Source organism: Uloborus diversus, chromosome 2, assembly GCF_026930045.1.
Source record: "Uloborus diversus isolate 005 chromosome 2, Udiv.v.3.1, whole genome shotgun sequence".
NCBI lineage: Eukaryota > Metazoa > Arthropoda > Arachnida > Araneae > Uloboridae > Uloborus > Uloborus diversus.
The window spans coordinates 74490150-74517723 of NC_072732.1; the positions used below are offsets into that span (position 1 = coordinate 74490150).

Genomic DNA, 27574 nt, shown 5'->3' on the forward strand with positions numbered 1-27574 from the left:
CTGGTTTGAATAGTCGAGTAGCGGATTGAAGATATAAATTTTGATAGAGTAAAGCATTTTTAAAAAACCTATTCCCGATGCAAACAAATTTGGATAAAAATTCAAACGAAGTCATACATGCTAAAGGGCATGAGTTTTTTCACCATTGAAAGAATCGTTTTGCAATAATTCTTCCAGTCGTCAAATCACTGTTTTGTTGTTATAGAGAAATGTTTTTATCGTTTTAACTCTTGAAGATTATCTTGTGTCACTTCGCGATTGCATAATTATAGAGCCCTATAAAAAGTTATTTGATTGATATATATTTTTTTTATTCAATAATCACATGCATTTTTAAGAAGTTTCTATGAAAGCATTATAATGTATTGAGCAGCTAAAACGTGTTTCTATCAGAAGAAAGCGATGAACACTCATTAAATAAATATACATTTAACTAGTATGCTGTGGCCATCACGAAACTTTCTTCTATATTTTTCTTTTTTTTTTCTGATCCCTCCCCATGCTTGACGAGGAAGCAATATTCCCAACAAAAACAAAATTACACATGCAAAAACTTGACGACCATCCCAATGTCTGAATTATTGCAAAAGCAAAGCAAAGAGCGAAAATTGAAAGTTATTTTAAAAGCCTTGCTTGAATTAATTACAAATATTTTATTTGTTAACAGACATAAGATGGCAACAGTTAAAAATTTTAAATCATTAAGATAATATTTCCGATCATTTCCATACAATTAAAATCACGAGAAATACGCAGACGACAATCTATTACGATTTATATTTCTTATTGTTGCATTAATAAAGCTATTTCTATTCGCAAAAAAAAAAAAAAAATCAACACCTCTTGGAGCGATTGGCGTCAAAATTAAACCAAAGCCTGTTTACGTATGGATTCACATATATTCCAAATTTCAACCAGAACGTAGCATTACTTCTTGAGATAGGGTACTCACAATGGAAAAAAAGAACGGGCGATTGCGCTACCCCCCTTTTTAGCTGTTGACACCAAAATAAAATCAGCTCTTATACCCACTAAGGGCTACTTGCCGATAAATTTTTCTTTCATTCCGTTCATTATTTCTTGAGATACAGCAGTCACAATTGACGACGAAAAAACGTTCTATAGCTCAACCCCCGTTTGAGTTATTGACACCAAAATTGAATCAGCACCTGTTCCTGTAAATGGCAACATATGGACCAAATTTTGTTTGATTCCGCCAGTTACTTCCTGAGGAATAGCAAGCACGCGTAACTCAAAAAACGTCCCATTGCTCCACCCCCCTTCGAGGAATTCGCGCCAAAAACCAATGGGCACAAGTTCACATACGGGCACATATGTGTACCAAATTTCGTTCGATTTCATGCGGTAGTTTTTGCTGTAGAGCGGCCACAAAAAACTGGTCACACACAGACGTGACACACATACATACACACACACACACATACATACATACACACACATACATACACACACACACACAGACAGACAGACATTTTCCAAAAATAGTCGAAATGAACTCAGCACACCTCAAAACGTTCGAATCCTTCAAAATTCTAAAATTTGCACGAATCCAATACTTTCTTCTATATATTAGATATAGAAGAAAGTAAAAAATGAGTGTAAAAGTGAATGTAAAATATCAAGGAATTTTCTTGTGAAAACCATGCAGATACACCACTTTTCACGAGCCTCTCATATTGAACATACCATCGTTACACTGGGCACACAAGTGTGAAATATTTAGCATATATGAGGCAATGTCTTCTTTAGTTAAAATTAACCATGGTTCTCTATCAGTTTTTTATGTTTTGAAAAAGTCGAAAATGCTTCATGAATTTCTGAGTCATCATCCAAATAACGAAAAACACTTTTTCTAGTCTGAGAATGTGTCCTTTAATGAACATTGATTTCCGACTTACATAAATTGAATTCACCCATTTTCTATCTTTCTGCTCAAAAAATTTGGGGGTGCGACCGCCCCCTCTTGACCCCCCCCTATTTGCCGCCCCTGACTGCATATTGTTAAGCTGATTAGCCAGGAAAAAAATGATACACTACCTCTATTCCTTTTCGTTTTCTGCACTACTTATAATTAAAAAAAAAGGTTGTTGTAATGAGAAATCTATAGTTTTTTTTTTTCCAAACATAAAATGGCTGTTTCTTACAAAGTTTGAACAATACTGTACAACTGTATAATGTAGTTATCAATTTCTATGTCTATCCAATTAACCTTTATAAGGCTTCAAAATGCAGAATTTTATATCCATTTTACAAAATTTTCTCCGGGGGAGAAACCCCCGCCCCCCTAAAATTGTTGATATTCTATTTCCTACGTAAAAGTGAGCCCTGCGTCACCCTTTTGATACTAGCTCCCTCTCTTAAGGTCAATTCAAAAAGGACAGCATGAAAACACACATTAATGAAAACGACACACAAAAAAGTAAAGCCTGAACTTATGCATCACAGGAAACAGACAAAAATATGGGAGTGGGGGGCAATAAAAATGTTGCAAAAAAAAAAAAAAAATCCTGCCCCCCAGGAACTCAGTCCTAAATCCGCCTATGCAGAAACTTTCTCCCCCCCCCCCCCCATCTTCATACTTTAGATGAAACAGCGCACAAAGGTGCCATTATATTTGATCAACTTTAATGTTTAGAAAGAAACAAAAGCAAATAAGATGCTGAGCGGTTATTTCATGCATTAACAACGCTATCCGTAGACTAGTTTGAAGAGGGAACTTTTGCTGTCAGTGATGCTAAAGGGATGTAAAACCATTCACGAAATCAATATTTATTTGTAAATAATGAAGCCGATACTTAATTTCGAAAAAATTTGTGTTGTGGACAATTTGCGTCAGCTCTAAAATTTGTTACTCATGAAAAATTCGCGTTATAGCCATTTTGCATAAGTTGAATTGCGTTGTAGCAGGAGTCTACTGTAATGTAGTTATTCTTATATATCTAATTGACATATTTATGCAAAACAGATGAAAAAATTTGGCATCCATTCATAGTGAGCTTTTTCCTAATCAAGCACATAGTTTTTAATGAATGAATCCAGCATTTTAACAATAAAAAAATAAAGATATATACCTAAGTACACAAATTAACTCCATTTCAAATGATTTCAGAATGTAACAAAAAAAATCTTAGATTGCTTTTGTAATAAACTTTAAAATGCAAGAAAAAAAACCCAGAAAAAAAGCAATTAGTTAATTTTAAAATATTTAAAAGAAGAATACAACTTGGTTATAAAATAAAAGAATCATTTAAGTCTGATGAAAAGCAAACCTTTATAATCTGCGGCGACAGCAAATAGTATAACGGCCAAAAAAACAATGTTTTTTTAAAATTAAAAGTTCAATTTTAGCAATTAAATTAAAAATGCAAAGAAGTAATAACTTTTAAGCTTTTATCAGTATTAATTCAAAAACCGAAGATTTCTTCTTGAAATTGTGATTACAGTACGCTAACATAGCTGCCAACATATCAACTTTAAAAATCTCACAAGGCATGTTGTGGGTGTATTTGTATACTTTTTTAACCAACACACAACAAACAATTAAAACTAAAAGCATTATATTTTCAAATCTTTACTGGTAATTAATCAGCACAGAAAAAAAAAACGAAAAAAAAAACTGGATTCACAAAAGAGAAACAAAGGATTACAACAAGCAGTTACTTTCAAAAAGGCAGGCCTGTAAATTTAAAAATTTAAGAACAAGTGTGCACTTTTAAAATACTGTCTAATATTTTTTGGTAAGATGTATCATTTAATATTCATCTTTAAAATAAAAAAATTTCATTTCAATAATTTATTTGAAACAATAGTTTTTTTTTTTTTTTTTGTAAGTTTGTAGTGATTAAAATGTTATCCAGGTTATTATCAGACAGAACTGCACAGCTCTGTCCTCGCCTTTCTGACACTACTGAATATCCTTTCACACACTGCATTGCTATGAGGTAGGGCTAGAATGGAAAGCATAGAAAAGGAGAGCCTCTCATATTTCAATGAACAACTAACAACGAATTTCTTCAAAGCAGCCTATTTTTTATCCATCCTCTCCCTTTTTAGCACAACATCGGGCAAATCATCTATTTGTACAGAGCGAAATTCACTTTGGAGCTTATCTTAGGCTCTTCATATGCAATTTCTCTATTCTTCTGAAGCAACATAACAGGAAACTCAAAAAAAAAAGCAATACCAGATATCTAAAACCTAATTATCTTACAATTATGCCATAAGAACTTACAAACTTACAATACCTCCAAAAATCTTACAATGTAAGGCTAAATATTACAAGTTGGCAGCCATGCGCTAATCACTTCGAGACAATAGAATAAAGGCAAAGGAGCTAAGGCATTAATGAAGACTTCTTCTTTGCCTGTACGGTTGTTAATTTTACGTCACATTGAAAGCGTGAAAGGAAATTTCAAGTTAGGTAAAATAAACAACCTAACAGACACAGAAGCAATCTTAGGAAGTTCATCTTGTGGTTAATAAGTAAGATTCAATACTTTGAAGTTGAGGAAAAAAATATGCACAAATATGCGGCAGTGTATGATCATACCTCGTTAATTTTACTTTATTTTTGAACAGATAATTGCGGAAAATGCGCAGGGAATTAGAATACTTAATTTTGTAAAGCAAAAAAAAAAATTCTTCGTAAAATCAATTTTCCCTGATTTTGTGTTATTTTTTCGAAATTCCCTGATATTTCCCCTGATCAATAAAGTTCCTTGACTTTTCCCTGATTTCCCTGATCTGTTGCTATCCTGTCAGGGAATGACCCAGTAATAATAACAATAATAAAGCAATGTCATATCAGTTTCATATTGTGAAAGTTACTAAAAGCAAATCTTTGTTATGACAGAAATGCTGTTATATTCACTACACATATCAATACACATTAGCCATAACTAACATAAAACAAAACATTATACACTGTTATGCATTTTATTGTATTAAGCACAGGAATAACAATGATCCAGTAAATATTAAGAATTTCAAAATTTTTACCTTAGATGGCCAAAAAGGATGACCTTTTAATTTTGCCCATATTAGTACATGAGGGTCAGTCTGAAAAAAAAAAAAAAAAAAAAAAAACAGACAATCAACTACATAGCTAAATCAGTATTTTAACTTGATAATTTTCAACTTTTTGAATAACGGTTTTTGGCTATTAGAAAAGATCACAAAGTTCTTCATAATAACAGAAATTTAAAAAAATAAAATAAATAAATAAACAAATAAAACTCTTTAACTTAAACGTTTTTTTATTATTTCTTTAATTCCATTTTGGAGATAAATACGCTAAAGCTACATTAAAAACATATTAACCCCTTAACATATAATAAAGTCTCAGAGACATCAAAAAGTTTTTAATGGCACATAAAATGAATGACATCGCAGAGGACATCTGTACCATGGCACGTAGAATGAATGACATCTCCCTTATGCCATCACATGTCAAGAGGTTAGCGCTACTGTTAGGTTGTCGTAACAGCAAGTGATTTTATTGGATTGAAAGTGTTTTAGTGAAGTATTACTTGAAATATTATGTTATGTAATTTTTGAAGACATGAAGTTCACATTCATAAACCTAAATTAACAACTGAAGTTTTTCCAAGTCTCTTTTTAAAAATCCATAAAATTTGATTTAAATGATAAAATCTGATTTTTTCCACACTTCCAAAAGATATCATTTTCACATCCTGACTATATTTAATTTCTTAAAATTTCCTGTCCCAGTGTTAGTGTTTGAACTCTTCCAAAACGGCTCAACTGATTTTCATGAATTTTTTTTATGTGTATGGTAGGCATGAAAATAGGGACATAAAGTATATTTCATATCGCTTGGTAATCAGGGTGTCCTATTCGGAATTTTTTCTTTTTCTTTTCGAAAATCATTGTAAAAAACCATTGTTGAAAATCATTGACAAAACCATTGTTCAAAATCATTGTAAAAAACTATTGTTGAAAATCATCATAAAATCTTGCTTAAATTAATCATAAACATTTCATTTGTAGACAAACCGAAGATGGCAACAAAATTTTTTTTTAATCTTATACAATTAAAAACTGAGCGTGTGTATCTATGTATGTATGTATCTTTGTCCTACTTCCCCCGAACACCAATGAACTGACCATTGAACCAGGTATCCATCAATTCGTATTTTTCCCATCTTTATGTTTGGCTATTTAAAATCATCCTCTGATAATAATTAGTGGATTATTATATATAATAATTAGTGGTTTACTCTACAGTCACTTTTGCTTTATGCGAGGGATATACGGCCCAATCTGATTCGAGAGTTTGAGCACATGCAGTTCTTTAAAATTAACATTATCACTGAACAAAAGATAATGAATGAAGATAATTCATAATCTACTTATTCTAGGACTATTTTAGGTAAAACTGATTACTTAAAATTTTTTTGAACAACTGCCCTTAGAATTTCAGTTTCAGGTTTTCTTCATACTTGGATTATTGTTAGCAGTACTCAACTCCAAGCTACATCTTGCCATGCTTAAAGAATAATTAAAGCACATTAAAATTAAAAATAGGATGCTTACACATATCATCGAAAATGGGTCACAATCATAGGCCTCAATCTCATTATAATTCCTATAGTAGCACTCGTAGCAAGCTTCTATATCCAGAAGTTCATTCTTCACAGCTTTCACTATTTTATTAGCTGCTTTTGTGATTTCAGACTGAGCTAAAAGATCAAGAAGTAGAAATAATTTTAATCTTAAAATATAAATTCAGTTAAAAGAGCTACAAAATAATGAACGATGGAAGTAACAGAAAAAGTTAATGCAAATGCTAACCCGAGGGAAGAAACAAGCCTACATGGTGATATTGTTACAGAACAAGAGAACTTTGTGCAGAAAGATTTTGTTGCGATTGGGAGAATAAAAACTCAAGGAAAAAAATTGATAAAAAGCCAGCAATAAAACCAATCAGCAAAACAGTACTGTATGAAAGATTATTGCATTATGGAACAATCCTCCCTCTTTTGGCCAATCAGGCTGCCAGCACACGTAAAGGGCATAAAGTAGGATAGGCAGTCAAAGATGACAAATTTTCTGTGGAAATTCTGCTGAATTCATGTAGATTACTTCAGATTAGCAAATTACACTAATTCAGGTCAAACCTTGACATTTTATGACAAAAACAATTATTTGATATGCATACAAAGTTGCTCATACTTCAAGTTTTGGCAATATCCTTGAATTATAAGCAATTTCGTATAACCATCACATAATTTTTTTCGAACAAAAATGTTGAATTTTGTAAGCCTTTTTTTCTTTCAGTGATAAAATAATAATGCATTTTCAGAAATCAACAAATAACATACAGCATGTTAGCACTACTACTTCAAACCTGGCAGTTGGATCAAATAGGAATCATAACTTGAAATTTTTGTTAGAATGAAGCTAAAATTGATCAATGAAGAAAAACACCATAAGTTTTTAATGCATCAAAAGATGTACGTGAATTTTTTTCAATGGAAAATTTTCTGCAAAAATGTAGAACGTATTTCTCTACAAGTTTTTTCCGGCTCACATCACTAATCAAGTCTCACAATTCTGAAATTTGCAACAAACATAAATAGGTTTAAAAAAAAATATTACTTCTTCTCCAAAATGATTCTGAAAGAAAATATTCAATTGCAGTATAAGTAATTCATTGGCAGCAATCAGGGCTAGAAAAATCTTTAAAATTTTACATGCCCTGCCGGGCATGTTTGTCTAAGAACATGTCCAATTACAATTTTCGCATGCCTGTTTTTTATTGTATAATAATAAAAATATTTGAACTTGTCCTAAAGCATTAAGCAGAAGAAAAAATTAATTTAACACTTTGTTATCTGAATCAAGAATCATTTCAAAAAAAAAATTAAATAAATAGTATATAATGAGTTGTCATTAAAAGTACCAATACTTAATTTAAAAACTATACTAATTTCATGCCCAGCCGGGCATGCAAGGGTAAAAGATTCATGCCCCGCAATATAATTTTCGAGCCCTAACATCCATGTCTTGTCAGAAAGGTTTTGAAGAAAGCAGTTCTGAGAAAGGTTCTTGCCACTTATTGTTCAAATATACAACACTATATGATATTTAACATTATTTTCATTGCTATAAATATTAGATTTAAACATATTTTTGCTTAACCAACCTAAATTTGTCAAGCTAGGTCCAAATAAGGAAACCAGTGAAAAATATGGGATCAAAGAACATATGAAAACAAAATGCATCCTTATGACACAATGTTAGCATTCATCACCTACTATTTTTTTCAATCTCTAAGGAAAAATGCACATATCAATTATGTGATCTCTCCTCCAAAAAGCTTTGTGCTGTCATCAAGTGAGAAGCTGCTTTTAATATGTGAGTAATAATGGCTGAAGACTGTTAGTCAGAGGCCAATTCAGAATTTATTTCTCATTGCCTATTTTTGAAAGTGTTGTATCAACATTTTATTTTTTGAAAAAGTTTTTTTATCAGTATTGTTTTTGTGATTTTTTAGAGGCACATTCTAAATTTTGCAAAAGAAAACTAGAGTAACTTAAATTCTAGTTCAAAAAGTGCAAATGTCATCTACTAATATTTCTAGCGAGGTTATTTTTGGAAGTGGGAAGAGGGTTAAAAAGCAAAAAGGTATGAAAAATACTATCTCACCATATTTCAACTCAGTAGGATTTTTACTGTGTACAATTCAGAAAATTATTAGAACCCCCCTTCCCCCTTCTTTAAAAAAAAGTTTGATTCCGCTCATACAATTGTTGATGGAAACAAACATAGTTGTTCTGCCCTCGCAAAACATTCAATTTTGCCAAAATACTCTCATAAGCAGGTTCTTACTCCACCAACCAAGTTTTAGTTGTTTAAGTCCAAGCAAACAAAAAAGAGGATGGGAGTGGGCATTTAATGTTGATCATTGAAACATAGGATGAAAGCAAAGTGCAACAATATATATTAAAACTGAAGACAGTTGATAGCAAAAGTATTTATAATAAATCTTAAACTCTTCATAAAAACTGGTAATTTTACACATACCTCCAAAGAATTTGTAAGAATTGTGGTAAATCCACTGCACATCAGAAAATAATTCTACAGTTCTGGAGTAGGAACCACCATTTTTAATAGCCTAAAAATATCATAAAACTTAGGACAGAAAAAATTTAAAATATTTTGGCTCAAATTTTAATAACATTATTTATTTATTTATTTTAAAGACTTGATTAGAGCACAAAATTTTTTTTTTTTTTTTTTACATCTATAGGGAAGGGCAGGGCTAAAAGTTCCGCAGGTAAGTTGTTCCCTTTGAAATAACTCAATGAAGAAAAAAAAGATGAATGTATTGTGTAAGTACCTGGTAAAATGGAATGTTTCAGCGCACCGATGGCAGCCATATTAGCCAGGCTAGTGGCCTCCGGTATATTACAAGCTGAGCAATATATGAATCAAAATACCTTTCATACTTTCACATGAAAACATGAAATTCTCAAAATTTGTTGATTGCACCACCTTGCAGTGATTTAAAAAAATTAGCCAAAGAGGTAAAACATAACAAAATTGCTCAAACAAGGCAGATGTCTCATTAAACAGATCATATCCTATGCAAGTGGATCTGTCTAGGCTTTACTTGTTTGGCCGTCATGATAGCCAAAGACTGCAGCTGCTTTTTTGTGAGTTTAGCCTAATCAAATTTGTGTAGGACTCTCATTATCAGGGGCGTAAATTTAAAAAAAAGTAAGTGTAAAGCAGTAGAATTTTTTCTAGCAAAACTGGCTCGGTCACTCATTTACAGGCATATGGAGTGTAAATGAAAAAAATCGGGTTTCAACTAGTCAGGTTTCGGTGACCGAGGAGAGTTTGATCTCTTTGGGGAAAAGGGGAAAAAAGAAATCGGAATGTCTAAAAATAGATCATGCACATGTTAAGTTAAAATGAGTATTTTCTATATTCAGAAATTTATAAACACAAAAATAAATAAATAAATAAAAAAAACATAAATAAATACATCCACAATAACAATATTCACATGCAAGTAATTAGTTCATTGTTATTATTTGCACTAACCTTGTTTATCGATCGTCTGCAAAGTATCATAAAAATTGAACAGAAAACCATTCCCCTCCTCCCTCATCACAGTTACAACTGCCCTCTTGCACCACTTTCAAGGTTGGCAACATCCAAATTCGTTTTCTTTACGCAAATACCTTTCAGAAAAACTTACTTTCATAATTGTATCACAAAAATCGCACGGGAAAGCATTTTCTCCCAGACTAACTTGTGCAGCGCATCAGCGCTTTAATGGTGGCACATGAAAGACTGATGCCTTGCTGGGGAGCACACTAGGTCTGATAAAGGCCAAATGGCTTTTTAGACAGTCCCACTGGCCACAAAGTGCATATACACTTAGCATAAAATTGTGAAAAACATGGCAACATAACAAGTATGTTTTTTTCCCTTCTTTCTGACATTTCTAATACCAGTATTCCGGTATCACATTTTGAAAAACACCAAATACAGTAAAACCTGTCTACAACGATACTGTTGGGACCTAAAAAAAAATATTGTAATAGACAGATTATCATTATAGACAGTGTGATTACTCATGCTGACATTTTGCTGGGGCCAAAAAAAAATATTGTTATAGACAGGTTATTGTTATAGACAGTATCGTTATACACAGGTTTCACTGTATTGATATTGCATTATTGCTCTAATATTACAATTACAACTGGTAGTCGCAGTAAGATATAAAAGTATTTTTGCACATAGTTCAAAACTATCTGCAGGAATGAAAATCAACATGCAGTTGGTAGGTAAAATATGTAGTAAGAAAATGCCTTTTGCTTTCAACCATGTATTGGCGAAAGCAATAATGAACATTTTTCATTAATTTATCTCCAAATTTTGAAGATAATCAATGTTGAATATGAATAGCATTAACAATTTTCAGCCAATGCACATATCTAAAGCAAATGCATCTATACAGTATCAAATGTATGCATGCACGTGTGCTTCTATATTATTGGAGTGGGTAGGTAACCTATCAGCAGAAAGTAAATCCCAGAAAATGCTAAACACAAACTTGAGCCAAAAAAGAAACACTTTCATTCTTCTTAATGGAGAATTTTTTGCTTCCTCATCTACCAAGAAACACATTGATGAAAAAAAAAATTGCAAGCAAACTGTAATTGAAAATTAATAGTTAGAATATAAATTATATTAGAGTCAATTTTCACATAATCCAAAATGATGGAAAATATTTTTAAAAAATTTACAAGTCCATCAAAATTATGTAATCTTACCAGAATATTAGAATTCTCAGACCTAGTTTTTGAGTTGTTTCTGTTACCAGACTAACTCCTTTCTATCCTTTTTGACTACTCACATGGATAAAATTGATTTTGAACTGCAAATCTAACATCAAATTCTTGATGTGACTCTGACAAAAACAATATCAAGGTTATCAAGGTATCTACAAGGTTATCAAGGTTAATCTGAGACACATACAAGATTTGAGCGAATTGTCACTACTTATTTACATCAAACCTATGAATACACCCATGTACTCAGATAATAAACTTTTGAGAAACTTACTTCTATTAGCAGTCCTAGATCCACAGGTTTACATGTTTTATACTTTTGTTGTGGCCACTTCATGAGTTCCTGTAACATGAAAATAAAAATAATAATGAAATACAATAGTTTTGATATCAGGGGTAATTCAGTCAAAATTTGCAGCAGTTTTTGGAACAGGATTTAAAAATTACACCCCCGCCCCTCCTTTTGACAGAGGGGAGATGTTAAGGGAAAAGTTACAAAAATTAAGAAACAAAAAAGAAATCTGAAGAAGTTACAGTTTGATACAGATTGAAACTCAACTCTGGAGAAAAAATTCTCCATGTCCCCCCTGTATAAATATGAAGCGTTATAAACAGCGAGCAAACACTAATAGTGGTATAAGAACATTAATATTTTGATAGTTTTATTGCAGAAAAATAAATTAAAATAAGAGGAAGTAAAAAATTCATTCAAACTGAAATAATAGTATGGTGATGAAATACTTTCTTTGTGTTTGTTTGTACCTTAACGCTTTCTTTTTACTTGTGTTTAATTTCTGAAAAGATACATTAAATCAAATATGCAAAAGTAGGGCAGAACCAAAAATATGACTAGTCTCACGCTCTATAAATTAAATTTTCAAATATTTAAAGAAGCATGTCATGTAAAATATTAAATAATCGTTCTTTTATGATTGACATTTTGATGTTTACTAACAAAAAAAAAAAAAAAAACTCTAGAGTAAAATTAACACATTATTTTCTTTTCTTTTTGGTAGTTTGTATTATTTGTAGGGATGCACCGGATATCCAGTAACTATACGGTATCCGGTCTATCCGGCAGATTTTTTAACTATCCGGAACTATTGAGGTATCCGATCCGGCAAGCCACTCTGGATCCGGATATCCGACAGTTTTTTGCAGGATATCCGGGCAGTTATCCGGTAAAAATGTGAGAGATATCTGGGGGTGATGAGGGGTTATCCGGTACGAAATGAGGGTTTAATTTTGAATTTACTTTTGCAAAAATTCCAGTTAAAGCTTTCACTGTTTCATAAACTTTTTGATGATGCTCTCTTTTAATTGCTGCTTCAAAAACGACCATTCCTCTTCAAACCTAGCTTCTGGCATTCCCCCACGTCCCCCCCCCCTCTCCTTCGCGAATCTGCTGACGGTATGTTGCCAATAATTTCTCCCTCCCTCTCTCACTCTCTCTCCTTTAACAGGCTGAAGTGAAAAGTCGACCATGAAATGGTTCATATTAAAGCGCTTGAAGTTGGAGGAGCGGCCGTGTTGAAAATTAAAATACGGTCAAGTTCCGACTTGCGGGAGGAATGCATTCCACTACTCCTCTCGTGTAAGTTGAAATTTAGCATAGTAGAAAAATGTATGAATTCAGATTTTTAGAAACACACTAAAAAAATTTAGGCATTTGTAAACACCTCTCACACTATTTGAACCATTTCTTAACTATATATTACCGTTTCTTGCATAAAAAAAGCTCTATTATTCAACATAAAACTCTGTTACGATGTACAAAATTAATGGTCAATGGGAGAGAGACATGTAAATAAAACAATAATATAGTTAGTGTATTAATAATTAATGCACGCTTTGGTGCCATTATATCTCATGAACATTAAAACAAAGAATGAATGAAACTAATGAAAAATGTGGAATAGTTGCACTGAAACAAAGCAATGTTTAGAGTACTACGGTGTGGAAACTTCCGTTTTCAGTGATACTAAAAGGATGAAGAATCATCAAGAAACCAATATGTAGTGACCAATGAAGTAGTCGGTGCTTGCACCCAGCGCGCGCAGTTGTACAAACGAACTATTTTCAAAATTATATTTGCTTGTATATTTCTACACATGCTAAAATCCTTTCATTGCATTCATTTATATCCAAAATTTTGTGTTGAGTTTTTTCCATTTTTAGTTATCCATAAAAGTTTTCTCCCGAGAGTTTGCGGAAAGTTTGTCTCTTTTGAAAAAATCTGTCGAAATAAAACAATATTTTAATGTTTCATTTTATATATAGCACAATTCCTAAATTAAAATATAGAGGCTCTAAAAAAGTACATTTGAATGTGCTTAACATGTTTTTAAAGAAATGATATGTGGAACAAGTTTGATTTATTGTTTTGAAACGGCGTTGTAGAAAAATATGCGAACATGCAATGCAATCAAAATGCCGGATATCCGTCGGATAGCCGGCCCAGATATCCGAATCCGGCAGGTAAGGGGTATCAGATATCCAGTATCCGGCAAAATCACTATCCGGTGCATCCCTAATTATTTGTGCTAAAAGCATCAATAATTTTTTAACTTTACAGTGAGAAGTTTCCTTTTTTTTTTTTTTTTTTGCATCAAATGGATTACAAATAATGTTCAATGCTGATTAAAAGGTCCTTATGTCATTGATATCTTTTACATTAAAGACACCACACATCTTCTTCTGAACCAACAAAACTTGTACATTATTAAATTTTGATTTAATGATATTACAATAGTAAATTTAAATTATCTGAGAAAACATTTGCTCACATTTTGATAAAGTAACTTAACTCTCAGTAATTAAGTAAAATTACTGTTCAAAAGATTTTTTTTTAAACAACCAATAATACCGCCTGCCTCCTCTTCCATCTTCTACCAAAGACTTTTTTAATTTTTCCATTTTCTACCCCCCCCCCTTCCGCCCCTATTGCCATGTCTACCAATGCACAATATAAATTAGAGCAACAGGTGTGTGTGTGAATTTTTTGTCAACAAACTTTCTTCATAATGACCCCCCCCCCCCTCCAAATCTTGGCTGTCAAAATCCTGGCTATATATAGCCTTGAGGTTAAGCAAAGAATTAGAAATACTTTTGGCCAGTTCTCAAAAGGTGGGAGCAAACACAGACCTCAACTTTGAAGCTTCAACACCAAATAACTTTCATTTTAATTAACTCAAATAATTTTTGAGTTAAACTATAATACTGTATAGAGACAAGAATTGACATAAATTATGGAAAAAATGCTCTTCAAATGTCCTTAAAAAAATATTTTCTTTGCTAAAAAGCACAATTTTGGGCATACCAAAACGTTAACTGAACAAATGTACAATTAAAAAAAAATTTTTTTTAATTATTTCCATACGTTTGAAAAAAAAAAATTAATGGTACGAATCTTACACTGAATAACTTTTTGTTAATATTTTACACAAATAACAAAAGTGAAGATAGATTACTTACTTTGTAAACGATTTTAAAAAAACGTAAGTTTGAAATTTGATGTATGTCCAAAAGTTACGATCTTTACAATGTTATTATTTGAGAACTAAGTATATGATGTTTTCGTTTCAAAGGTATTTATCGATCCTCAGAATCAATTTTTAATTGTTTAAAAGTGTTTTCATAAGCTTTTATGCAGTATCTTAGAAGAAAAATGATTTTTCTTAAACATACATGTGAGATGTCCAAATGGCGTTACGATCTTGACGCCGATAATTCTGTCCCTTTATTCATAATTTTTGATGATCCACTGTCTTCTAACCTCAATAAAAAAGGTTATTATAATGTTACCTTCTTTAATCCATTGGTATTTTGCATAATTAATACGTTACACATTGAACAATACATAAATTACAGTAGAAACATGGCTGGTTATGTTTGTAACAAAAGCCATTTTGCGCTAAAATCGCCAAGCAAACTTCCATTGGCGACAACACAGTATACGATAAGCTAAAGGTTACCAGAGGGGAATTCCACTTTGACAAATGTAGTTTATCGTCAGCTGCACCAGTTTTGGCGACATTAACACCTGTGCTAGCAATTTTTTATTTTTAATTTTTTAGAGTTAAAAATAAATCGTCTGCAGTTGATTTGTAAACAAATATCAGTTGGTAATTTTCATTCTATCTTGAGATTTGAGAGATAGTAAGCCTTTTGAATTAACAACTTGTTTTGAAAAAGTGCTTTAAACAATTTAATTAAGTTCTTTTATGGAATTTGTGTTGTATTTATATGCTTTTTGAAGTCATTATTGATATTTAATACCTATTTGCAAAAGGATTTATTGCAAAGTTTAATGCTCACACGAGATTATGTCTCCTAGAAGTAGAACAAAAAGTGAGGTTCTGGTAGAAGTACATTCTAAGTTTGGAATATATCTGCAGAAATGAAAGTTAATAATCCAGAGAAATACAAATGTTATTTAATAAAAGAAGCTACGAGTTTGTATAGTTATCTCCATGAAGCTTTTTTTTTACCTTTCATCAACTTCTTCAAAATCATTCCAAAACTTTATTATATGTAAAGAGCAGTATGTATAGCCATTCAAGTACTTTATTAATATCCTCTTTATTATTAAATTTCAAAATTCAAAAAGGAGTAAATAAAATTTTCATTGGAAAAGTTAAAAATCAGATTAACAATTGTCAAAAATGGTGAAACTTACATTATTTTGATGTCCAAAATCCGTTACCTACAGGACAACAATGTACAAAATCTGTTACCTACAGACTGCTGATTTGATTTGCTAATTAACAATTTTTACAAATACCTGCTGTCTTTTCATGTTCATATATTGTGTTCTAGGTATGCATGCTGTAGAATAAAAGCAACATTGATGTCAAATTTGAAAATTTTTGAAATTGCTCAAAGTTAACTTTTTTGTTCCCACCTTTTGAGAACTGCCCTTTTTCTCTAATAACGTAAACCTATTCTCCTCAGCTGCATTGTTATGTAACACCACTTCCCAAAGTTCTTGATACTCTTTCGACGTCTAAACTTTATGGATAAAAGTTGTTCTTTGAATTCGGTCTGAAATTTCACAAGAGCACTTCAAATTGAACTTTTGTGTGCATTTCCAATATGAGAAGAGATAAGCGGGTACTTCCACATCAAATGAACCAATGGCCAAAACCTCACGTCTTTGGATTTTGCTAATTTTCGGCTTAAATGGAGTATTAGCACAACAGGGAAAATATACAACCAAGTTTTCGATTTTTTCAACCATTCGTTGGTGAGTTATAAATTTTTTAAGTTTTGACGAAGTAACAAATTTTGCATTACTGAGTAATCTTAAAAAGGTCATAATTATAAATCTGTTTGACTTAAAGAGCTGAAACTGGTACTGTTTTGTTCATTATTTAATGAGTTTTATAAAATATGTCATATGACCTAGCTACTCTTCCTTTTTTTTTTAATTTTTTTTACAAAATATTTTAAAATTTCAAAAAAACTCAAACTTTTTATTTAGTCTTATATTAGCAACATTTATGCAAAATTTCATGATGGCATTCTTGTGGTATCATACAGGAAAAAAATATTTCCTCATTTAACCTCTTCATTCACATAACAATTCATACTAGCTTTCCCAGATTGATCACCCAAGTGGGCGGGGGGGGGGGGGGGCATGGTGAATAATGTGCCATGAAGATATTTAAGCGAGGCATTTTTTTTAATGGAGTCTTTTGTTCTCTGTGAATGGGGCTTCATTACGTGGAGGGGGAAATGGGATCGGCACCCCAGAGTAACTTTATGTATTATTATTAATTTTGTAATTTGTAAAGTTTATTCATTCATTTTTTAAGCAGTTGAGAATTATCAGAATTAAGACATGATTAACTGTAGTTGACCAGGAATGAAAAATTGTGAAATATTTTTTTCATTCTTAAGCATAATTTGTGTACATGGAAATGATTTTGCAGTATCTACAAATGAATTGCAAGTCAGATAGATATTAAATACCATAAAACCAAAAGATGAAGAAATATTTTGTTAAAGGCTAAATTAAGTTGCAGATCATGTAATAATTACGTTAGGTATCAATGACAACACTCATACTAATAGGAAGAATAGGTTTTAAGAAAATCATTATGTGGTTCATTGCAGACATTATTTCTCCTGGTTTCATACATTTGGCAAAATAATTTCTTTTTTAAACTATTTAAAAAATATTTTGGTGAAAGTCTCAAACGAAAAGAGTTGGAAAAGTTCTAAAGTCTTTTCCAACACTAATTTTTTTCCTTCTTTCCTTTTTTTTTGACTGGCACAGTAGCGTAGGAGCCAGGAGAGCTAGGGGAGCTTGAGCTCCCCCTGAAATATTTCAGACCGGCTCAACTCCCCCGGAAAAATTCTTGCGCTTCAGTCTTTTGCCGCACATTGTCTTCCTCATATCCGATTTCAAAAATGTGATCTGCCTTTTCTAGGAATTTTCACCCAAAAGCAGGGGACAAACGGAGTGATCAGTGCACTTGAGTTCGCCTCCACCCTTTTTCTCATTTTGTTTACACTTTTCTCGATTCTCAAAAGAAAGAGAAAATATTTTAAGAAAAGTTATCCTGTTGGCTGCAGTAAAGCAGAATCATAGAAGAGCTGGTCCTGGCAGTAAAGTGGGCTCTGCCCGCGACTTGCGAAAATCAGTACCAATATCCATAGGGAGTGTTTCCGCCCTCCCCACCTTGAGCTCGTCTTTCGGGAGCAGCATCGCAATTCGGTTCACATTCTTACTAGTTTTGCATGTCGTTCTTATGTTGCGCGATCACAGAAAGAAGATAATAGTGAGTCAGTTCAGCATTTAAATATGAATAATATGGAACTGGTTGATTAAAATGAACTTACGATTTTTAAAACCTGTCACAAATGACATTACGCCCCCCCTCCATATTGTTTACCCCTATGTCTCTACATATATTTCGCCCCTCATTTTTATAATTTCGTGCCCACTTCAAGATGGATCTGGGCCATGAGTGCCCATGTACAATATTTTAAGAAGGGAGGGGGGGGGGGGCTCAGATATTTTCAAATGGTTTAGCGGGATATTTTCCCCATAGAAACCAATTTCAGCACAGCTAAAAATAATCTTCAGAAAATCTGCAGAAAAAAAATTTTTTTTGAAGTATTTTTCAAGATTTCTGCAGATTTTTAAACGACAAGCAAAATCTGCTTTTTGTCTTCAAAATAATCTGCAGAAAATCCACACAAAAAAGTTTTCTTTTTAGTCTTCTTTTAATATTCTGCAGATTTTTTAAAGGTAAAAAAAATCTGCAAATTTTCTTCAATTAGATCTACAGAAAATCTACACAAAAAATTATCTTACAGTTTTCTCTAAATAGTTCGCACGTTTGTAGATATTTTATGGTCACCAGAAAGAAATCTGTATTTCAATTCAAATTATTTCTTAAAGTTTTATTACAGCATAAAAGTTTTTCACACTTTAAATTTTTTTATATATTTTTTTCAGTTTTTAGAAAATTAAGCACATTTCTTTGTTTCTCTTATTAAAATCAGTAATAAATTACTTAAACTTTTCCCCCAAGAACTTTGATTTATATTTTGATAACTTAAATTGAAATTTAAAAGCATTTCAACACGTTTGAAACATTTACCAAATAAAAAATGTCTGTTTATTGTATTAATCAAACAAAATTAATATCATTTAATTATCAAACCAAATAAAAGTGAAATTACAATACATCATTTTTTTTTTGAAAACAAAACGATATTGAATAACGCAAGTTATTACATGGTTTGAAAGGGCTTTCGAAAATGTCATTTTCAAGAAGGATACGGATTAGAACAGAGTCAAATTTGTCTCACTTGGAGAAAAATTAGGAAATTGAAATTAAATAAGAACAAATATGACTTGAAATAATGTTCTCGAACGGCGCGCCGTTCGAGTACAAACGCACCGAACGCCAAGCCTCTTACCGTCCACGGAGGCCTCGCTCCGTCCCGCAATATTCAGGTGCCACAAGCACAAGGCTACGAGAGTAGATTACCCCTCGACCAGGTGACGCGTATTGTTTTTTTGCTCCGTCACGGAAACAAATAATTAGGGAAATTTTAAGTTCCATCATTGGAAACCCATGAAAACACATTGGATTCATGCCACGGTTCACAAAAAGGTAAGACACTTTAATATTCACCAATTATTATTTGATTAAATTAACTTTTATTTAATAAGTGTATAGTATATTAGGGTTAGTTTGAAATGTTATACCTAATCGGAGGTTCTTAATTTTTGAAATTTTTTCTTTTTCACCGATTGACATAAAATTTTGAGCGAACATTTACGTTGTCAATATTTATTAATAAAAAATAATGTGTTACGATGTCTCAATAATAACCAGCCTAATTAACTTAATTACTTTCCACCACGTGGTCGATTTGGAGGAATTTTTCGAAATTTTTAATTTTTACAAATTGTTCTATTTATTATTTCGTCTTGAAACTTTATACTAATTTTACAATCATAGCGATGTATTTTTGTGACAAATTTGGTTCAATTATTTCAATTTGCATAAGCTTCAATTCAATAAAATTTAAAATTTCATTTTGGATGCGTAGTTCAAGTTTTAATTATATGTTTTGTTAAACGAACATAAAACACCACTCTGCAGTGAATTTACTCATTTTTATTAAAGAAATGTCGAAACTTAAAATTAAAAATGTTTTCGGATTTTTATTGCATTAATTTCATTTGTTATTAATTGTTATCTACTATTTTTAATTTGCTGGGTACATTTTTTGCAGTTTATCTACAGATTTTCTGCAGAATATTTAAGTATATTTGAAACATGCTTTCTTCACAAAATCTGCAGAAAAAAATCCGCAGAAAAAATCTGCAGAAAATTTGAGCATATTTGGAACACGCTTTCTGCAAAAAATCTACAGATAAAATCTGCAGATTTTCTTTAGAAAGCATGTTCCAAATATGCTTAAATTTTCTGCAGATTTTTTTAAAAGATTTTCTGCAGATTTTTTTAGCTGGGAGTACAGATTAGAGTTATTAAAATTTGACATTTTTAATAACTTATTCATTAACGGGTGGGGTAGAAATGGTTTTACATTTTTGCAAAGAAAAAAGAACTAAAAGCAAGGAAGTGCTTATTTCTACGGGGGGGGGGGGGACTGGCATTAGTCCCCATATGGGTGCCCTTGATCTGGACCAACATGTGTCCCTTCTCGCCCTTGTGCTCACCCCTGTAGGGAGGGGGAGGGGGAGCCCCATTTACAAACAAATTTATTTTGCTTTTTCTACACATAATTTCTTTCTCTCTTTTATCATTTTCATTTCTTCACAAAAAATTCTTTAGAGATTTCCCAAAAGTTTAGTAATGTAACAACAAATAGTCCTTAACTAATTTTCGAGGAATTGTGAACATATGTTTTGAGTTTTAAAATTTATGCTTCCATCAAAACGTACGACTAGGTCGAGAAATGATCACTGTTTGATGATTTGTCGAAACCGAAAGTAGTCTGGTGCCAGGTAGAGAGCTTGAACAATTTTTTAGAGCTCTAGAAAACTTAAATTTGTTATTTTAGATGATAAAAGTTGTCAAAAGAAACAACTTGAATCAGTAGCATACCCAGAAATTACTTTTGGGAGCGTATATCATCCCAAGGTGAAAATTAAAGAAAAAAACTTTGTATCCATTATTTTGTTCTATTTTAAACCATCAGGGATAGATATATTTTTATATGAAGTTATAAAACTGCAAAGATAAATATTATTCATAGAATACTAAAGGTACTACTAGAACAAAAAAAATCATATTAATCAAAATCGGTGAAATATTCATTAGAATATTCATTAAAGTCTTTCAATAATTGTAAAAACAGCTACCATTTTTAAAAGGTGCGAATTTATTGAAATGAAAATTTTTTAACATATACTTTACGAAGTTATATTTAATATTCCTGTTTTTTTGCTTTCTCAAAATTAAGATTTTTTTTTTTTTTTTTTGTCACTTACAGATAGATGCTAGAATAGAATTGTTACTTTTTATTTACTACTGCAAAAAAAAAAAAAAAAAAAAGCTCCAACAATATTAAGTACTCTATCAAGTACTTTTACTAAAATAACCAAATTTACCTGAGCAATATAATACAGAACAAACTTTTTCATCAATTCCCTTTTTTCTAGTTCTCAGAAAAAAAGAAAAGCTTCTAAATGCTTACGCTGCCGAAGCCCTCCTTTCCTTCAAAATTATTACAGAGTGCCTCAAATTTGTTTTCAGGGCTCGATTTTTCGAAAGTTTCCGGAAGAGAGTCCCTGATGAATGCCCCTCCAGCAACATGGGAGATCAAATATTCCGCTTTTGGGGATTCAATTTCAAAAAATTGCTAGGGCTCTTAAAGTTCACAAATATGATCCACAATCGATTTTTTTAGACTACAATTTCAAAAAATTGAAGGGGAAGGAATCTCTGAACCTCTACTGATAACTTCATTGCAGACGCTCTTTGAAAATTTTTCAGAGGAAAGCCCTAAACATACTCCCCCCTCCCCCCATCCTTCTTCTCATAACATCAGTGAAAATTGTATACGCGTTTATGGAACTTCAAATTCAGAAAAAAATAATTCCTCCTTCCGAAATATTCGGAAAGAGATGTAAATCGATTCAAAAAATCGTTCGAGGACAATCCCTGAAGTCATAACGTTTTCACTAACGTCAGCAACTATGGTATATAATCGCATTTTTAAGACATCACAATTTAAAAAATTTTCAAGGAGGATACTCGAACCTTTTCTCCCCTTAACGATACTAAATATCGGCTAAAACTACGTTTAAGAACTGGAATTTCAAAAAATTTCCCCGGACCCCCTATCTCTACGTGCTTATCAGCGAATATTGACCAAACCCCTACTTTTCTCATCTTATTTCCTCCATATACAATGTATGTATTAAATATGATTTAAAAAATTTCTGGGAAAGAAAGAGAGAGAGAGAGAGAGATGAGGAGGGGGGGCATGAGCACCAAAGCTAATTTCATCGGAGAAAAGATGTGACCCAGCTCCCTCTACTTTTAAAAAGTTCCTACGCCTCTGGACTGGCATTAAATTTTACTTTTAAGCGCACAGAGTTTCATGCATATTTTATGCTTCAAAATTTGAGGCTTCTTTTTTTCCCTTGTTCTGATTGTATTGTTGATGAAGCATAGTAATGCCGACAAGTGTGAGGGTGTTAGAGCCATTTAAGCCTTCAAAGTACTCTTGGGCTTTAGTTTTTTTTTTTTTTTTCTCATTGTTTAGAAATTATTTAGAGTTAAAGTTCATATACACTAACAATCCGTGATGCATGATGTATCTCTATAAATTTTAAGTAACCAAACAAGCAAATTAAGTAGTAAGATGAAGTTTTGGCTGAAATATGCTTTTGGGGCTATTTTTAAATGTAAAAGAGGGGGGAGGGGGAATAATGACAGTGATCTAGTTGGGTTTTGCTCCATGTAATTTTTAAAAACTTAGTTTGTCTGCTTTGTGCATTTATGTGCCTAAGTTGCATTAATTGGAAACATGAGGAGGGGAGGGAATTGGAATACTTACAGCACATTAAAAAAATAATAGTTTTGCATTTTTTTTTTAAATCTGGTCTTTATCTCTAAAGCTTTGCTGGTAACTTTGCATGAATTGAATTTTATATTTTACAATAAAATGAAAACATTTGGGGGGGAGGGGGGCTGCACAAAAAAACAGCATTTTGGTTTAAACCAAATAACCCTGTGTATGTATAATATATATATTGGATAAGAGCACAGTAAATTTTCTACTAAAATAGTGCTTCAGTAAATTATTTTTTTAAATAAAAAATTTCAAATTTAATTATTTTTTCAATTGTAAATTTTTTACCAAAAAAAAATTGCTTGTACTTGTTGTTGTAAATGCTTGTAATTGCTAAGTACTTGTTTTTTCATGCAATAGCTATGGTTTATACTTGAATTACTCTTTAACAGATAAGGTGTTTTTTACAACTAGAATTAAAGCAGCTGTTGAAAGAGGAAATATTTTTTTTTCCATGATACCAAAAGAATGCCATCTTGAAATTTTGAATTGACAAAAAACTAAGTAACATTTTTTTTTTCAAGAAAATTAAAAATTTCAATTTTGAATTTTTAAATTAAAAAATAACTTTTTTATTAAAAAAATTAAATTTTTTTTAGCAACTAGGCTTTGTTCTATATTTTTGAAAACCTCATAAAGGAATGAACAAAACAGCACCAATTGTAGACTTCTAAGTCAAATAGTACTCTAATAACAGCTCTCTTAAGATTTTAATCAAATGCAAAATTTAGGATTCCTTCAATATTTAAAAAACGCATAACTTTGCAAAGAAAGAATTGTTGAAAAAATTCAAAACTTCAGCTTTTTCATCCTGAAGGTAAGTATGATAAACAGTCAAAAAATCATGACAATCCAAAACATTGACCTTCAAAATTTTTTATTGGTTGATTTGATATGGAATGACCCAAGAATCTTCAGTAAAAGTTGCAAATAACATTGTTTCATTTTCAGAGCTGTGACTTTGATCTTCTTTCAAAGCCAAAAAAGCCCCCTCCCACCCTTTTCCCCCCTCCAAAATAGGCAGTAACCTGCTTTAGATCTCGCAATAAGTAACACGAAGCAGTAAGCAATTATTAATTAGAACTTGAACAGTTGCTGAATATGACCAATTTAATTTTAAAAAGTTTTAACTGCGTGAGCTACATTCAAGTTTGAAAAATTTATACTAAATATACACTTAATATACAAAAATTTAAAAAAAAGAATATATTGAAAAAAGCAAACTTACTGGCAGCTTTGTAGGTACTTTGTCATTCAGCTTGCTGAATCTCCCCTTTGACTGAGTATTAATACCAAATGATTTCTATAAGAATAAAACACAAAAATCAGCTCAGTCAAAAATAAAACAAAATAATTAATCAAAACTTTATATAAATTTTAAAGCAGCCAAAATATTTGTAAATACTACTAAAGTGAAAAATAGACTTATAGACTTAATGTAAACTTAAGCATGCTTTTACTTTTTTAAGTTATTAAGTATGTTAAGACAATAATTGTGCAGGTTCAGATTCACTGAGCTGTATTTCAAGATTGAAAATACTCATATAAGAAGAAGGAAAACATTATGATGAAAGTGTATAATTTGGAAGCAAATGCAGTCAAACCTTGATACCTCGAATCTCCTGTGTTTTTTCCGTAGTTACTTTCAAAAACCTTGATGTGTCGAAATTTTTGCACAGAAGTTAGCTTCAACTATTGATTTTCCTAGCCAAACTTTGTTGTAAAACCAGTTCCAGAGACCATTGCTGGAATTTTTTTTATTCCTTTTCTTAGAAATTTTGAGAATAGAGGATTAATGCCAGATAATAGGAAAGTGTGGAAATGAGGGGGGGGAGATAATTTTTATCTCAGAGTTTTACCCAGAGTTTAGATTGTTTGTGCATTTGTTTGGAACATGGTTTAAATTTTGAAGATAGGAGGATTTTTTGTTAGTTTTCTAACAAAAGCAGAAATTGCATTCCTTATCATTCTGCACTCTTACAAGATGGGGAAGGAAAAGTTTTTGAATGTGGGGTTTATAGGTTAAAGATAAACTTAGAATTTTAAAGTTTTCAGATGAAAAAACAAAATTGAAATTGCTGTTCAATTCAAAATCTTTTTCCTTACACTTTCAATTGATTATTTCAGAAAGGGCATAAGTCCAACCAAAGAGACAAAAATAATAAGTAAAGTTCATCTTCATAAATTCATTAACTTAAGAAAATACATTGTGTATTTTCCTCTTTCTCTCGTCTTGTTTTAGTGAAATAATAAAGTTTGGTGTAAAAAAATGAAAAAAAAAAAAAAAAAAATTTGAATTTTGACCTCTTGAATTCAAAATTATGTTTTTCGCAATCACGAGTGTGTGTGTATGTAGGCGTGTGGGGGGTATGTGTGTTTGTGTGTAGGGGGTATGCATATGTGTGTACGCATGTGTGTTTATGTCTGTGTACAGGTATGAGTGTGTGTGTAGTGTATATGAGTGTTTGCGTGTGGGGGGGGGGAATGTGTATGTGTGTGTAGGCATATGTGTTTGTGTCTGTGTGCAGGCATGATTGTGTGGGTAGTTGTGTGTGTATGTGTAGCTGTCTGTATGTATGCGTGTGCAGGGTTCGCGTTTACGCGCTATAGCGGGTTTTTTACGCAAATTCGCGGGAAAGGGACGCAACTTCCGCGAAAATTCAGGTCCTAGGGACCCAGAACACCCAAAAGATAAAAACCAGAAAAAAATTGTGGAAAATGCTGAAGATCTATCTAGTGAATGCTTTTAAGCTTCAATGACCAGGAGAATCAACAGAAATGGATTAAAATGACCCTATCTCTTTATCAGCTATTCAAACACACCCCTACTGTTGACCAGTCAATGGAATTTTAGTGATAAGACTGGAGCTTACAGTGACCTCCTGGGCAGAGCTCAAGGAGCAAAATATTGCAAGTTCATAAATAGCCCATTGTACTGTATTCTAAGAATAAGTTCTCCCTCAACTTTTACCTTGGGGAAATTCCTGAAAACAACAATAAAGATCAAAAGTAAGAGTGGTTTCAATGCAATCTTCAGGATTGATACAGGACAACTGAGTAGTAAAAGCTTATCTATTTTGCATTCACCTAACCAGAATTACTTTTGAAAATTATTATCTTGCATCCTCAATAAAAGGATGGGTGAAAAAAAAATGGCGAACATTTTCCCGATCGCGCAAAACACAAAGTTCTGAACTTAACATTTTTCTTGTTAAATTACTTATGAATATGAATTTTATACAAAAGCACTTTAACCTTGTTCATTTTCTAGTAATTCACCTATTTCTGAGGGGCTATTTTTATTTGGACTTGCAAAAGTCACGTATTAATCGATCGCGCCATTTTGAAAATGGCAAAATTTTTAAAGTAGCACCAAAGCCAACACAGATATTTTAAAAGAGTCAAAATGAAGTCAAATTTTCTAATTTAAGATTGCAAATGAGCAATTTTCATACTCATGTGAGAAAATGTTTCGTTTTTGCGATCGCGATTTTTGCGTTGGATTAATTCGCTTGCGATTTTTTTCCATTTCTATGAAATTGCCATTGATAATTGATGGAGGGGGGGGGGGCTGTTTGCTTTTTTTCACCTAGAAAAATGTTCATGAAAGCAAAGGTTAAGGGAGTGCTTTCTGCTTGATCAATCAAAGGCATTTATTTTTTATTCCATGGTAAAATCCAACTTTAAAGTAAATTTTGAGTTTACCTCATTGTAACTGACTAAATAGTTTCTCAAATAACTAAATCTTGCAAGTGTATTATTTGAACATATGATAATCACAGAAAAAAGGGCAAAATTAACCAATTTAGTTTATTTCATACCTTTTTCAAATAACTATGTGGATAGTTTCTTTTCCCTAAGTATAAATAGTTGTATATTATTCAATTATGTGCTAAGATTTTCTGTTTAAAATTTAAGGGACTCATTTTTTCCGCCAAAGGACCCAAATCTATTTCATTAATGGGTCCTAGGGACCCAAGTTACGGATAATTGAGCGCGAACACTGGTGTGTATGGGTTTGTGTATGTGTTTGTGTCTGTAGGTGTATGTGTTTGTGTGTACGTGCGTGTATGTATGCGTGTAAGTGTAGGATATTGACGCAACCTGGAGACGGTTTTCGCTAAAGGAGCAGCATCGTGAGGAGCCGGTCGACAGTGATGTTGCAGAGGGTGCTGGCGGGAAAATAAAATGATAGGATGCCAAAAACAGTCAAATGGTCAAATGAAATCAATAAGCAATCGTGATTGCTCAGAAAATACAAAAACTAACAAACTGAGATAAAAAGCAAAAGTTTTACATGAGTATAAAACTATATTCATACTCATATTCATCAAATGCATCCCCCTTGGAAATCTTTTTTTCTATCCTTCTCTTGTCTAGTTTTGTGTTCCAAGTTCGATGTACATATTAGTATGACTATGTTCAAATTGAAATGAATAATCAACTTGATATTTGTTATTTCTTCCAACAATATGAAATTTTTCCTTTTATATTCAATATTGGCAAAGGTAGTTCAGCCGACAAGCATTACTTTGCAATATTCTCTCGAAAACTGTCTATAAAATGCTAGACTGAAACCGTTTCTTTGATGTTCTATCGAATATTTAAACATGAATGTTGATAATTGAAAACATTTGTCACCCAGTAGAATC

The 27574-nt window shown here is 31.9% G+C and overlaps 1 protein-coding gene across 1 annotated transcript in view; it reads right to left on the reverse strand.

The window, feature by feature from the left end:
* Positions 1-27574, reverse strand: part of LOC129216368 (uncharacterized) — a 100147-nt gene that overhangs the window by 60270 nt on the left and 12303 nt on the right. Inside the window, exons 5-9 of the mRNA XM_054850582.1 lie at positions 24151-24225; positions 11626-11694; positions 9070-9160; positions 6577-6722; positions 5020-5079 (exon numbers count right to left, since the gene is read on the reverse strand). Coding sequence (XP_054706557.1) covers positions 5020-5079; positions 6577-6722; positions 9070-9160; positions 11626-11694; positions 24151-24225 — 441 coding nt within the window. The remainder of the gene's footprint in view (positions 1-5019; positions 5080-6576; positions 6723-9069; positions 9161-11625; positions 11695-24150; positions 24226-27574) is intronic.